Source organism: Pelodiscus sinensis, chromosome 1 (genome assembly GCF_049634645.1).
Source record: "Pelodiscus sinensis isolate JC-2024 chromosome 1, ASM4963464v1, whole genome shotgun sequence".
Taxonomy (NCBI): Eukaryota; Metazoa; Chordata; order Testudines; family Trionychidae; genus Pelodiscus; species Pelodiscus sinensis.
In genome coordinates this window covers 113,870,435-113,883,641 of record NC_134711.1, presented here as the reverse complement: position 1 = coordinate 113,883,641, position 13,207 = coordinate 113,870,435, and the positions used below count along the sequence as shown (strand labels likewise).

Sequence of the window (13,207 nt, the reverse complement as noted above, 5' to 3'; positions counted from 1 at the left end):
CTCCCAGATAACAGTAGTCCTAGGAATTATAGCACACACCAGTCACATTAAAAGTGCTGTTTTTAAAATGTAGCTTTTCCTGTGTGCTCAATCTCCTGATGTCATATATTCACAGACATAATTAAGTATAGAGAGGCAGATGAACAGAGCGGGAGATTCCTCTCTGCTTTTTTCTTATAGCAGAGATACAGATTTTCCTTCCTTTTATTATTAATATAGAGAAAGCTATTTTGAAGAGTCATCTTTGGCTGCATTATTCCAACTAAAAACTCTTGTTCATATACTTATTAAAAAGTAGGGCATTTTAGGCCAAACTCATTTATTCACATTAGTTACCTTTGTGTTTCATTTGCTAATAAAATCATTTGTTTTTTTAATATGAAATTCTACTGTCTGTTCCTTTAAAATGAGCAGCTCAATCTGGGAACAATTCAAAACTGTGGACAGGCAAAATGTCTTTTCGGTATTTGGAGGCATTGGTCGACAGAGTTCACAGTGACATCAGTGGGAGCCTGGCATTTAGTTGTGGACTAAGAGTGAAATAAATACAGATACACGTTGTAGCTCCTTCCCTACAGACACTTATGCAGACTCATTTAATTGTTAGTTGCCTACGATGTGGATGATGGTAAGTAATTCACAGGCAGACAGGATACAAGCGGGACAAAAATGCAGCTGAGAGTCAGGTGCCAGGTCAGCACTTTGTGTTTTTTGAACATACAGGAAAAAGTAATCTACTCATTGCCTAACCCCCATGGTTTGAATATGATTTAGCAAGTCCAAAGTATAATTTCTGTTATGTAGTAAGCTTTACTCTCACTCCAATTAAAAAGGCCAATAGCATACAAGCAGAAGTCTCTTTTCAAGCAGACAGAAAGGAGATGTGACATTTAAACTGTGGGATCAGAAAGCACTGTGTAATCAATCGTTTACTGCAAGCTGTTTGACAACAAGCCCTGGCTTTCCTGTCTCAAAAAGCAGTGCTTACCTGCAGTGTTACTAGCACTGGCAGACTAGTGTCATAAATGCCCGGTGCTATCATTGTTGTTGGAGGCTCACTGTACAATGCCATTCCAAGCAGCACCGTTCCATGAATGAACTTTCTGCAAATGACAATATACATAGATATAATACAGCATCAGTTTCACATTTATATCAGAAACATTAAAATCAATGCCTCTGGGAATAAAAATATACATACGTAACAAATATTAGATAAAGGGTTAGTATATCAGAAAAGAGTGTAACACAATCCAACAGCTAGACATTCAAACTAGAGAAGACATTTTTAATAACAAAAATAATCATTCACTGGAACAACTTACCAAGGGTTGTGGTGGATTCACCATCACTGACAATTTTAAAACACAGTATGCTCAGGGAATTATTTTGGGGAAGTTTTATGATCCATGTTACCCAGGAAGCCAGACAATCATCAGAATGATCTTTTCTGGGCTTGGATTCTATGACTCAGGTCCTAAACTCAATACATTTTTTGGTTTTTGGAAAATAAAATGGTAGGGCTGGGAATGAGGGGTTAGGCAGGCAGGCAGGCTGCCCTGGAGAGAGAGGACCACCTAAAAACTCCCAGTGCAGCAGCTGGGGGCTAGGTGAGAAGTGCCTCTTCATGACTCCTGACGCTCCAACAGGCACAGACAGGGGAATGATGCATGTCCCCCAGCTGGGGCAGGTCCAGGTTCATCTGCCCTCTGCCCTCTCCAGACAGAATGAGGGGTGCAGCAAACTGCATTTTTCCCTTCGGGGAATAGCCAGTAATGCTACTATATGAATCGGGGGGAGGAGGGAAAAGCTTCAGCTCCCATCACCATCCCTAAAGGGAGGCTCAGGGTTAGGGCATGGGAGGAGGGGGAAAGAAGGGCACCACCAGCCAGTCCCTTTCTCTTGCCTGGTCTCTTTTCTATATGCTTTTATGCATTCCTGTACAAATTGGGGATGGAGATTTGCAATCTCTCTAGCTCCACCCTCCCCAAAAGGGAATCTAGCGGGTGGGAGGCTTGGGGCTAGGGCAGTCCCAGGTAGGAGAGGGGATGTGCCCTCAGCCAGCCCCTTTCATCTACCTGGTGATTTTGTCTTTTTTCCATATGGTTTTATAAGAAGCAATCCCATTCTACGCATATCTAATTTTCCTGCAACAATCAAACTCTTGCCTTACTTTAAGTTATGATTTGTGGAAGCTGTATACTGAATTTGGTGGTCCTAACTCTTACTGTTTAGGAAGAGTTCTTGAATGGACAGACAGAAGTACAGACAGGCAAACTCTCTCAAATATATAGTAGATGAATGGATAACAAGGCTTGTGGATAAGGGGGAAGCAGTAGATGTGGTTAACCTAGGATGTAGTAAAGCATTTGATATAGTCTTGTATGACCTTCTTATAGATAAACTGGGGAAATACATCATATATTGGGCTACTAAAAGGTGGGTGCATATTGGATAACCATTTTCAGGGAGTAGTTATCAATGGTTCAATCATGGTGGAAGGACCAAACAAATGGGGTTCTGCCGAGATCAGTTTTGGGACCGGTTCTGTTCAATATCTTCATCAACCATATAGAGTATACGGCATAAAGAGTAAGCTGATAAAATTTGAGGATGATACCAAGTTGGGAGGGGTTGCAAGTGTTTTAGGGAATAAGGTTATAATTCAAAATGAGCTGGACAAACTAGAGAAATGAAGAAATTCAATTAGAACAAATGCTAAGTATTCCACTTAGGAAGGGACAAATCAGTTTCACACACAAAAATGGGAAGTGACTAGAGATCTAGGGGTAACAGTGGACCACAAGTTAAATACAAGTCAACAGTATAATACTGATGTGTGCAAAAAAACAAAACACAAAATAATTCTGCATGCATTAATAGGAGTATTATAAGCCAGCCATGAGAAATAATTCTTCCTCTCTACTCTATGCTGATTTGGCCTCAACTGGAGTATTGAGTTTAGTTCTGGGCAACACGTTTCAGGAAAGATGTGGAGAAATTGGAGAAGGTCCAGGGAAAAACAATAAAATAATTAAAGGTCTAGAAAACATTACCTAGGAGGGAAGACTGAAAAAATGGGTTTGTTTACTTTGGAAAAGAAAAGACAGAGGGATATCATAATGGCTTCCAAGTACATAAAAGGGAGTTACGAGGAGAGAGAAAAATTGTTCTCCTTAACCTCTGATAATAGGACAAGAGTCAATGGGCTTAAATTATAGCAAGCGAGGCTTAGGTTGGCCATTAGAAAAAAACTTCCTAACTATCATGCTGGTTAAGCACAGGAATAAAAAGACAACGGAGGTTATGGAATCTCCATCATTGGAGATATAAAGAGGAGGTTAGATAAACATTTCTAAGGGATAATGTAGATCAGGAGTGGGTAATACCGGCCCATGGGCCAGATCTGATCCACCAGGATTAGTCCCTCGTGGGCTGCCAACCTCTATATTTACCTGCACCTCTGTAGCTATCAGGCAATCACAGCTCTCATTGGCCACTGATCACCATTTGCAGACAATGGGAGTGGCAGGAAGCGGCACTAACCAGAACACAGATTCCCACAGTGATCTGCAGCAAATGAAAACTGTGATTGCCCAGTGCCTGCAGAGGCACAGGTAAACATAGCAGTAGCCCACCAGAGACTAACCCCAGAGGACCATCACTTTTTTTACTGCCAACGCCTGATCTCATTGGTGCTTGGTTCTGCCATGAATACAGGGGACTAGACTTTATGATCTCTCAAGGTCTTTTCTAGTTCTAATACTCTATGATTCCATAATGGGACAGGTCACAAAACCTAGGTAGGTAATTCAAATCTGACCTAGGCCAGTAATGTCTTTCTTGCTCCAGCACAGACTCCCTGTTTGATCTTGGGCGTTCGGCTAAAATTACTTCCTGACCTCACATGGATGTTGGGAAAATAAGTACTTTAAGGTGCCACGCTACTATCGAAAGGGAGCCAGATAGGTAACCAAAGACAGACAGAAAGAATATCCACCACCACAACTGGCTATAGTTAAGCCTCCTATTTGATAATATTGGTTTGAAGAGCTGAAGAGGCATGAGGACTGAAGAACCTATAGAAATGGTCCTTCTAGGAGGAAGGAGATTGAGTGGGGAAGCTTGCCCTATCTGTTCAGTGGATAAAGAGAAGATTAATGCTTGGACAGGTGCTAGATACTTCATCTTCAGATCAGAAAATTGCAGGTCAATCTAATTAATTCAACACTGCTTGAATACATTTGGAAAAACACAGATGCCAGTCCTAATTATAACTAATTCACTCACTTGAATTAAGATACAATATGTGTTTTGCCTTTTAATTTACTCACATTTTAATGACTGGTGGGGTTAAGATCAGAAATCAAATCATGTATAAAAGGGCATATTCAACATTTTTCTACTCCTAAAGAATTATTTTTAGTGATAGGCAAATTTTTATTACTGTTAGCACTGTACAATCAATACAGCTGTGGGAGAATAAACTAAATCCTCTCTACCTTCTACAGCATCAGTAGAATGGACAAATGAGTTTGGAACACAGAATCCTTAGCAGCAGAGTTGATTTAAGCTGCATAAAGGACACAGATGAGTTTTCTGATCCCAGTGTGAGTTTGCAGTACTGACAAAAAAAAAAAAAAAAAAAAAAAAGGGAATATTCTGAATTGCAAATTGAAATAAATTGCCATTAGAGTCACTGAAACAAGAAACATGGGAATCCTGCAATGTCATTTTTGCAGCCACCATTAAGAGGAAAAGTACAGTTAGACATAAATGTTGCTTTATTACTTTTGAAGATATTTGGTGCAAACGCTATTTTGCTGAGTGTGCAAAACTCAGGAGGATCAAAGATATTTCCAGGAGGACCAAAAATATCTCCAGGTGTAAGAGGAACAAAGCATTCTGTTGTAAACAAGATGCTCATGGAAAACCAGTAGTAAAATATGAAACCATTCACCATTAGGTCACTAGTTTGAGTCTGAACCGGATCAACAGTGACTGAAAGGTGTTTCCAGCTGATGTTCACTTGGATGAACTTTATGAAATGAGTCATTGCTCTTCAGCTATTTCCTCCAGGACAGTGTTCAGATCACAACTCACCATAATTGGCATTACTTGGTACTATTATTAAGTCTCAGATACGCATCCAAGGGCTGAAAGAAAAGGAGACTAACCTCTCCTCACCCCTTTTTATTATCACACATCATTTACATTTCACTATAAAATATAGGTGGAACTTGAACCCCCTCACCCCCCCCCCCATAGTGCTGGGGTTCCTGACCTGGAAATCTTTGAGAGATATAAGGCAAGGAATGGGGCAATTGTTGGGCAAAGAAGCATGTGTCAACTGTACATGTGAGGAAAACAAGATAGGAAAGATTTAATCGAGATGTTTTTAAGGAGGATTTTGAAGAATGATCATGCAGGAGCTTGATGAAGAAGATCTAGGGAACTGTTTTAAATGCAGGAACAGAAACAAGAAATGAGAAGATGGAAAACAAAGGTCAACAGGAGGAAATAAGAACTGAGATATAAGTAAGTTTATACCAGGTACAGAGGGCAGAGACATGGAGCTTGAACTTTATGTAGTAAGAAGCCAGGAAGCTAGTGAAGCTATAAAAGAAAGGGAGATTACAAAATACGACCACCCCATAGATCACAGCACCCCCACCATGAAAATTGTTCCAGAGTCCCTGATGCGGTTGGAAAAATATTTAGTATTATGACAAATTACTACACACACACACGAATGAATGACAAATGCAAAATTAATGTATTACTTTATTTGGTTGTACTGAATCAATGCATTTACATCTCTAGGCCCCTTTAGAGAAAAGCTAGCCTGATGTCATAGAAGACACCCATAACTGGCAGAAGTCGGCTCCGTAAGAATACAGAAACTTGGGCATCATTTGAAGCCCAGTTTCCACTATAGCTCCCTCTCCAAGAATGATGGTGTGGTTATATGGATTGCAGGTCTCTAACACCAAGTCTGGAGAGGGCATTTCTTTATGCACAAAAAATGACACAATCGGCAGGGGGAGCAGGTGGCATAGAATGGTAAGATGATTCTGAAAGGGAAAGGGCCAACTAGCCAATTCCTTCACTAACATGATCTCACAATGCAAATGAGAAAGTTCCTGTAGCAGCAAAATATGGATGGAATGTGAAGAAAGTGTTCTAAATATCTGCTGCTCTTTATTTATTTACACAGACCAATGACACTTGGGAACACCTTCAGCGGAACAGATTTTTCAGTTTTGCTTGCTGCAGAAGCTGAGGTGAACTCCCAGGCTCATTACATTTCAAGACAAGACAGAGGTTTAAGGACAGCTCAAACTACATTAAGTTACAAGTTCAACCTTATGCCCCGAAGTCACATGGGGGCCTTCACTCGCTGAGACCAGCAAAAGAAAATGATGTTGCCTGCTCTCTCTGATTTGGAAATTCCACTTCAAAATAAGCTGTGTTGCTAGAAGCGGTGAACTCAGAGCAATGAGCGCGGTGGGAGACATTACCTCGCCCAAATTGCCCCAAATGATGAATTTCTGATGTCTTAATTAGGTTTGGAACTCTCAACTACTCAGCCCAAGAGACAAACAAATTTTCCTGATGTGCCAGGAGGAGACTTAGCACTGTCACTGCAAATACTTACCAAACTGCCTCTTGAGTTTAACAAGTGCTCCTATTAAACTCCACCAGCCAGGTCCCTTTGGGCAAATATATTCTATATATGGACCATTCTCAGACAGAGGCAAGTAGCTTGAATATTAGGGTTATTGGTAAGAAAAACCAGAGGACCATAATGGCAATTTTATAATTTATATTTTCAGATGAAAACTATGTTAAAATGGAATTAGGCTGAAAGGATATTATCAAGAGTCTAAGGGTAAAATACATGACAGAGATGTTGTAATTATCCCCAACCATATATCAAACCAAGAAAGTCATAGCTGAGTATAAACTTAAAGAAATCCGAGTATGTTAGGGTATAGAAATGCTCAGTCAGTGAACCCAAACAATCTTAATTCTGTACGGTAGCAATATCCTGAAATGTTGATTAATACCCGTTAATATGTAGTCTCACTGCATTCATAAGAGTCGCTCTCAGAAACATCACTGGTGTTTGTTTTTCCTCAAAGTTCTTATTTACAACACTATGAATCACAAATTACTCCACTGAAATCATTTGAATTGCTGTAGAGTCACACTGGGGAAGATGGAAGTACAATTTAGCTCAGTTTATCCCTATTCTTGCTTCTTATATATCTGTATTTCTGCATTACAGGAGTATTGATTTTTAATCCACATAATTTGAGAACAAAAATGAAAGATTAAATGATTGCGTGGGGAAAATTAGTAAGGCAAAATAACTCCCACTCTGCAGTTATTGTCACAATCTGCAGGACTGGAACACTCTCAGTTAGCCAAACAGATTCCTGTCTCAGAATAACTCCCTTAAATCTTTCTTTTGTTACTTTAAGTATTTGACCTTTCAGAAACTGTATTTTACTCCAACTACAGAATATTCAGGTATGGCTCTAATGTAGTCATGGGCAATAATTTCTGAAGGGGAATCACTTCACAAATTTCTGAAGTGATCCCAGGCCACTCCGGAAGGGGCAGAGTCTTGGGCAGAAGGGGCTTCCCATGCTCCTCTGCCCAGAGCCTCTGATTGTCCTGGGGTGAGGGAACGAGTGGGGGAATGAATGAAGTCTTTGCTCCCTGCCCCCGGTTTCAAACAGCTGGTGGTTCTGTCTAGGTGCTGCGTGCCCCTGGCATCAGGAAAGAATTTGTGTGATCTCCCCTCCCGCAGGCCAATCAAGACCTGGGTGTGGGAGAGCACGCAAAGTCTCTTACTCCCTGCCTCTGCCCTGCCCGGGGCATGCAGTGCCTAGAGGGAACTGCCAGCTATCTTGAAGTTCATGCGCGCCCTTGGCCCCAGGTCACAATTGGCCTGGGGATAGGGGAGCGGCAATGCTGCCGCGGGCTGGATCAATTGCTTTGGTGGGCCAGACACAGCCCATGGAGGCTGTCTTGCCCACCCTGTTCTAATGAAAGAGTAGACTAGACTGCCTGCGAATGTTCAGTTATTTTCAAAGTTTCACCTTTTTGACTACTTCTGTTTTTAAATTGATCTATCAATTCAAATAATAGCAAGCAGCCAATTGTGTGGAACTGTGGTTAGCGAGAGAAGGGAAAACACTCATTGTTCTCTAGACGACTAGTTTCTCCTAATTGTAAATGATGTAACTAACAACATAATGTTGGATGTAGAACACACAGATTCTAAATTATTCCTCCTCCTACACCTAGCTTTAATTTCTCTCTTGATGGGTCATTTGAGCTAGGATCTATAAAACACAGAAATAGCTGTAATGGAAAGTTTTCTTGTGTTTCCTTACTTATGTGTATGGGTTATGTAGTACCATGAAAGAACAAAGCCATATATTTAATAGAGAGGTACAATTTTCAAAAGCACCCAAGTTATTTAGGGGTCTAACCATGAATGGTGGGTAAACGTACGGCTGGGGGAAGCAAGCCCCTAACCCCATCCCTTCTGCCCGAAGCTCTGCCCTCCCACAGGAGCCAAACCCCTGCCTGATCACAAAGGCAAGTCTCCAGTCCCCTCCCCCCCCGGAACCTCCCCAGGCACAGAGCATGGGGAGGGTGTGTGGCATGCAGCCCCTGCCTCCCTGAACCTGGAGAGGGTGCACTGTCCTAGCCTCCCCAGCCTCAGCACGGCTGAAGCCTGGGAGCTGTGCTGAAGCTGGGGTGAAGTATGGGCAGTTTCATAAGGCATTGCCTTTCCCCACCCCTTACACCTACCAGCTAGATTCACAAGAGAGATTTACGTGTCTAATGCTAGTTTAGCATTTAATTCCAACATTTAGATGTCACTGGTGCCACCGCTCAGCTGCTGCCTCGTTCAGCAGGTGCCTAAATTCCCCATGGTGCTTAAATTTCTGCTGCTGGACACTCGCAGAGCTGTTTAAATCCTGACACTGCCATGCTGATTAGCACCAGTCTTACACCCAAGGTCGTGGACGATTCACAAGCTAGTTGTTCTCCTACCTATCTTGCCTGTGGAGCCTGACCTGGTATGCGTGCTCGGAGCACCTCCAATCTACACAGAGGAGAGACAGAACCCAGGTCTTTCACCTCCCAGATGGGTACCCTAAATGGCTGCTAGGGTATTTTGTGGGTGGGCTGTATGAAGCACACAGTCATTGGGCCAGAGAGTGAAAACAACTCTGTAGCCCAGTGAGTTAGGCCCTTCACCAGGAGGTGAGCATTCCGAGTTCAAGTCGCCGCATTGAGTCAGGCAGAGTGGATCTTGGAACCACCTCCTGGGCGAGTTCTCTAGTCCAGGGCCAGCCCTACTGGTGCTGATGCCCTACGCAGCCCAGCACCAGCACCCTCAACCACCGGGAGAAGCCGTTCTGCACAGGGCCAGTGGGGGCTCAAGTTGTGGGGAAAAGGGGTTGCCAACTCTCCTGGAGAAGATGGACTGGACCCCATTTACTGCAATGGTGTATGGCCCATCTGGTCTGGGAGAGTTGGCAGCAGAGGAGCAGGGCCAGAGAGGGAAACGCGGGCTGGAGGAGCAGAAGACCACTACTAGCTGGACTGAGAGAAGCAGCACTTTTAAGGGGAAAGTGTCACTTCTCTCCAACCACTCAGCCCCCACTTAGCCCTCCAGCCTGCGACAGATGCTCAGTAATCATCTAGGGCATGTCTACACTACCACCCTAGTTCACACTAGGGTGCTTAATGTAGTCAATCGAAGTTGCAAATGAAGCCCGGGATTTAAATATCCCGGGCTTCGTTTGCATCTTGCCGGGCGCCACCATTTTTAAATCCCCGGTAGTTTGGACTCCATGCCCGCGGCTACACGCGGCACGGAGTAGGTAGTTTGAATTAGGCTTTCTAATTCGAACTACCGTTACTCCTCGTGGAATGGTGTATGGAACGAGGAGTAACGGAAAAGGCGGCTGAAGTGTGGCTGGACTGGGATTGGGCAGGGGGCAGCAGGGGGATGGGGTTGGGGCAGCCAAATGGGCTCTGAGCCTGGGGCAAGTGGCCAGGGAATGGAGCTGGAGGCAGCTGGAGCCCATAGGCTGAATACGGCTACATAGGGCACCATGACGTTTGGGGCAAGTTGGTGCCCAAAATTTTGCGGTGCCCTACATGTTTATGCGTCTTACCTATTTTAAGGGGAGACCTTACTCTAGCTCAGGGTTTCCCAACCTATGGGTCAGAACCCAAATATGGGTCACCATTACATTTCAAAATGGTCGCCAAGTGTCTCCCTAGGTGGCTCTGCCCTCCCCCCGTTTTTGAATTGCCTTGGGTCATCAAGTCTTCCTAAATTGTCAAAATGGGTCCTCACCTGGAAAAGGTTGGTAACTGCTGCTCTAGTCACTGGGAGACTGTCTATTAGGAGGAGCTCTTCCTCTCTCTTCTCATTTTTGTGAAGCAGGCACCTAGCTCCAGGAGATGGTTCATGGGAAAGATGCTGTGGAGTGAGGGGGTTTGGGGGGGGTTACCTTCCTCAGCAGCAGGGCATGGGCCACTTGCAGGTACCAGTGTAAGCAGTGAGTTCTCTAACTTGAAATCTTTAAAGCATGATTTGAGGACTTCATTAACTCAGCCAGAGACTAGGGCTACCCTACACTATGAGTTTTCTCAGCAAAAAATTTGCTAAGGAGGGACTCATTTGCATGAGTAGCGATTTCATGTGCAAATTTTCTGCCAATCCGTTTTTTCACTGGGGTTTTTGTGTGAAAACAAGCAGTGTGGACGTTTCCTTTTAACGTAAAACCCCCTTTTCCCACAAGATCCTTATGCCCCAAAAAAGGAGGTTTACTGTTCTTGCGGAAAAAGGTTTTTTTGTGAAAAAAGGAAACATCCACACTGCTTGTTTTGCACAAAAACCCTAGCAAAAAAATGGATCAGCAGAAAACATGCAAATGAGATCACAACTCATGCTAATGAGGGACTCATTAGCATATATTTTGCTGAGAAAACTCATAGTGTAGACGTGGCCTAGGGGTTTATTACAGGAATGGCTAGATGAGGTTTTGTAGTCTGCAGCGTGCAGGAGGTCAGACTAAAAGATCATGATGGGCCCTTCTAGCCTAAAATCAGTGAGTCTCAATATCTTTAAAAATTTGGCCTGGACCTAAATCAAAAATAAAGTGCAACATGGTCACTTCTGAATATTTTATATATAGTTACCAACATATTAATAACCTACAAGCATCTTTAAAACAATGTTAAACCAAGAAAACAGAGAAAATATTTACTGTGGTTCCAACCAGCAGCACCGTTCTGAGAAGTAAGTGTTTTGAAACGGTTGGGGGTGAGAAACAGGAAAGCAGATCCAGAAAGAAAATGAGAAGGTTGTTTAGAGAGGGTATGGGACAGTAACAAGGCCCTTCAACATGACTGGTAAATTTCTGAGCATAACCTGGTGGACGGTCAGAGAAGCCCAATCCAAAGGGGTTCAGGACAAAAGTACTTGAAAGAGCTTTTTTTATGGAAAGGAGGAACAATTACTGAAAATGACTGTTTCAGTCCTTATTGCATTAAAGTTTTGTTTAGCCTCTCAAATAAGTGTTCATTTGTTTGTATATTCCTTCCAGGCCTCCTCATTATGAAGAGCCTAACACTTAAAGAACACAATTAAAAAAAACCACTTAAAAAATCTACTTACTGTTTTTGATACAAGGGGGAATATGTCCAAGCCAGAATTTCTGTATTTTTAGACACACAGTTTACTCCAAATAGTTTTATTGTCAAGATTGTTTCATTAGGAAGAGATTTTCTTTGTAGAGGAAAACTGATTCTGAAAGAAAAAGCACAATTTTAAGAAATCTAACATACTTTAACATTGTTATTTGCAGTTACTGCTTTTCAAGTTTTACTGCATCCCACACCACACCTTACTAAGTGTAAGGGGATGGTTAGCCCCTTACTAAAACTCAGTGGGAGTTTTTGGTGGGCCAGCTCCCGGTACCAAAAGGGGAAGGGTCCATGAGAAATCAGGGCCCTGAGACTGACAAACCCCAGGGACAATGGGAAGAGTCCAACACTCCAGCTCAGCCTGACTGACAGATTGGACAGATCAATGAGAGAATTAGAAGGCCAGGTCCTGTGATCTGTGAGAGCTGGGATTTTCTGAGTCTTTGTGAGAAAAAGGAGAGAGAGCTGAGAAGAGCAGCAGGAAAAGCAGTCTGTGTGGAGAGACAGACCTGCAGTGTCAGAGTCAGACGCTCACAGCCCAAGGAGTGCAGACCCCGTGCGGAGCAGCAGATCTACAGTGACCAGAGAGCCAAAGGGGTCAGAGAAGCAACATGAGGAGCTGGAGTCTGGCAAAGCAGCACAGTTTGCAGCTGGTTGTGGTGAGCAGCTGGGATCAGCAAAGTGGGGGGAGAGGTTCTGGGCAGGGAGGCACCACCAGCCAAGAGGCCTTGCAGGCCAGACTGGGAGAGGGGTCCTGCCAGAGCAAGCCTGCAGCTCCCCTGCAGCACAGCCAGGGCCTGAGAAAGAGCCATGGGACCTAAAAGGAACAGACTGTGAACTGTCCTTACACTCTGCAGACTGCTGTTTGTGATGTCCCCATGCTACAGAGCAGGACTACGTGTTCTCATTTAACCTTTTTCGTTTCTCCTTATTCTTTTCTTATTAATCAGTTGTTTAATAAATTGTATTTGCTTTGAACTGTATGAAATGATCACTGAGTCAAGAAAGCCTGCAGTGTGCAGAAAGCACCCCGGAGTGGGGACACGCTAGCCCCTGCCCCAACTGACTGCAAGGTCAGGGATTAAGCCCCAGGAAACCTGGGTCCGGCCTTGTTGGGATTTTGAAGACTCTGCTACTCAGGAGAGTGGAAGGGGAGCCCTCAGGGTCAGGGAGGCCTTTGGGTAAAGGAAGTGGGAACGGGGACTCAGATCCTTTCGCTGGTCCATTTCACCGGGGTAGTATAGAAGCCTGGAAAGTTCCCCACAATAGTGGGACCATTCCCCCTTTTACATAAGGAATGAACTGCAAGGTGGCAATTCCTTAGGGGAAAATGCAATTGACAGATCTAGTCAACATTCTGCCCAGATAGTTACAAGATTCCCAACAGTTAACCTGAGATCACATGGCATGAGAAAAAGGCAAATAAAATCTTGTTCATCCAAATGATCAACCACTA

General features: G+C 43.5%; 1 protein-coding gene across 2 annotated transcripts in view; it reads right to left on the bottom strand.

Moving 5' to 3' along the window:
• The window catches only part of PIK3C2G (phosphatidylinositol-4-phosphate 3-kinase catalytic subunit type 2 gamma), a 383,327-nt gene that overhangs the window by 211,813 nt on the left and 158,307 nt on the right, over nt 1–13,207 (bottom strand). For both annotated transcript variants that reach the window (XM_075897745.1, XM_075897746.1), the window contains 2 exons: nt 11,723–11,854; nt 989–1,103 (listed from right to left, as the gene is read on the bottom strand). In XM_075897745.1, the coding sequence (XP_075753860.1) occupies nt 989–1,103; nt 11,723–11,854 (247 nt within the window). The remainder of the gene's footprint in view (nt 1–988; nt 1,104–11,722; nt 11,855–13,207) is intronic.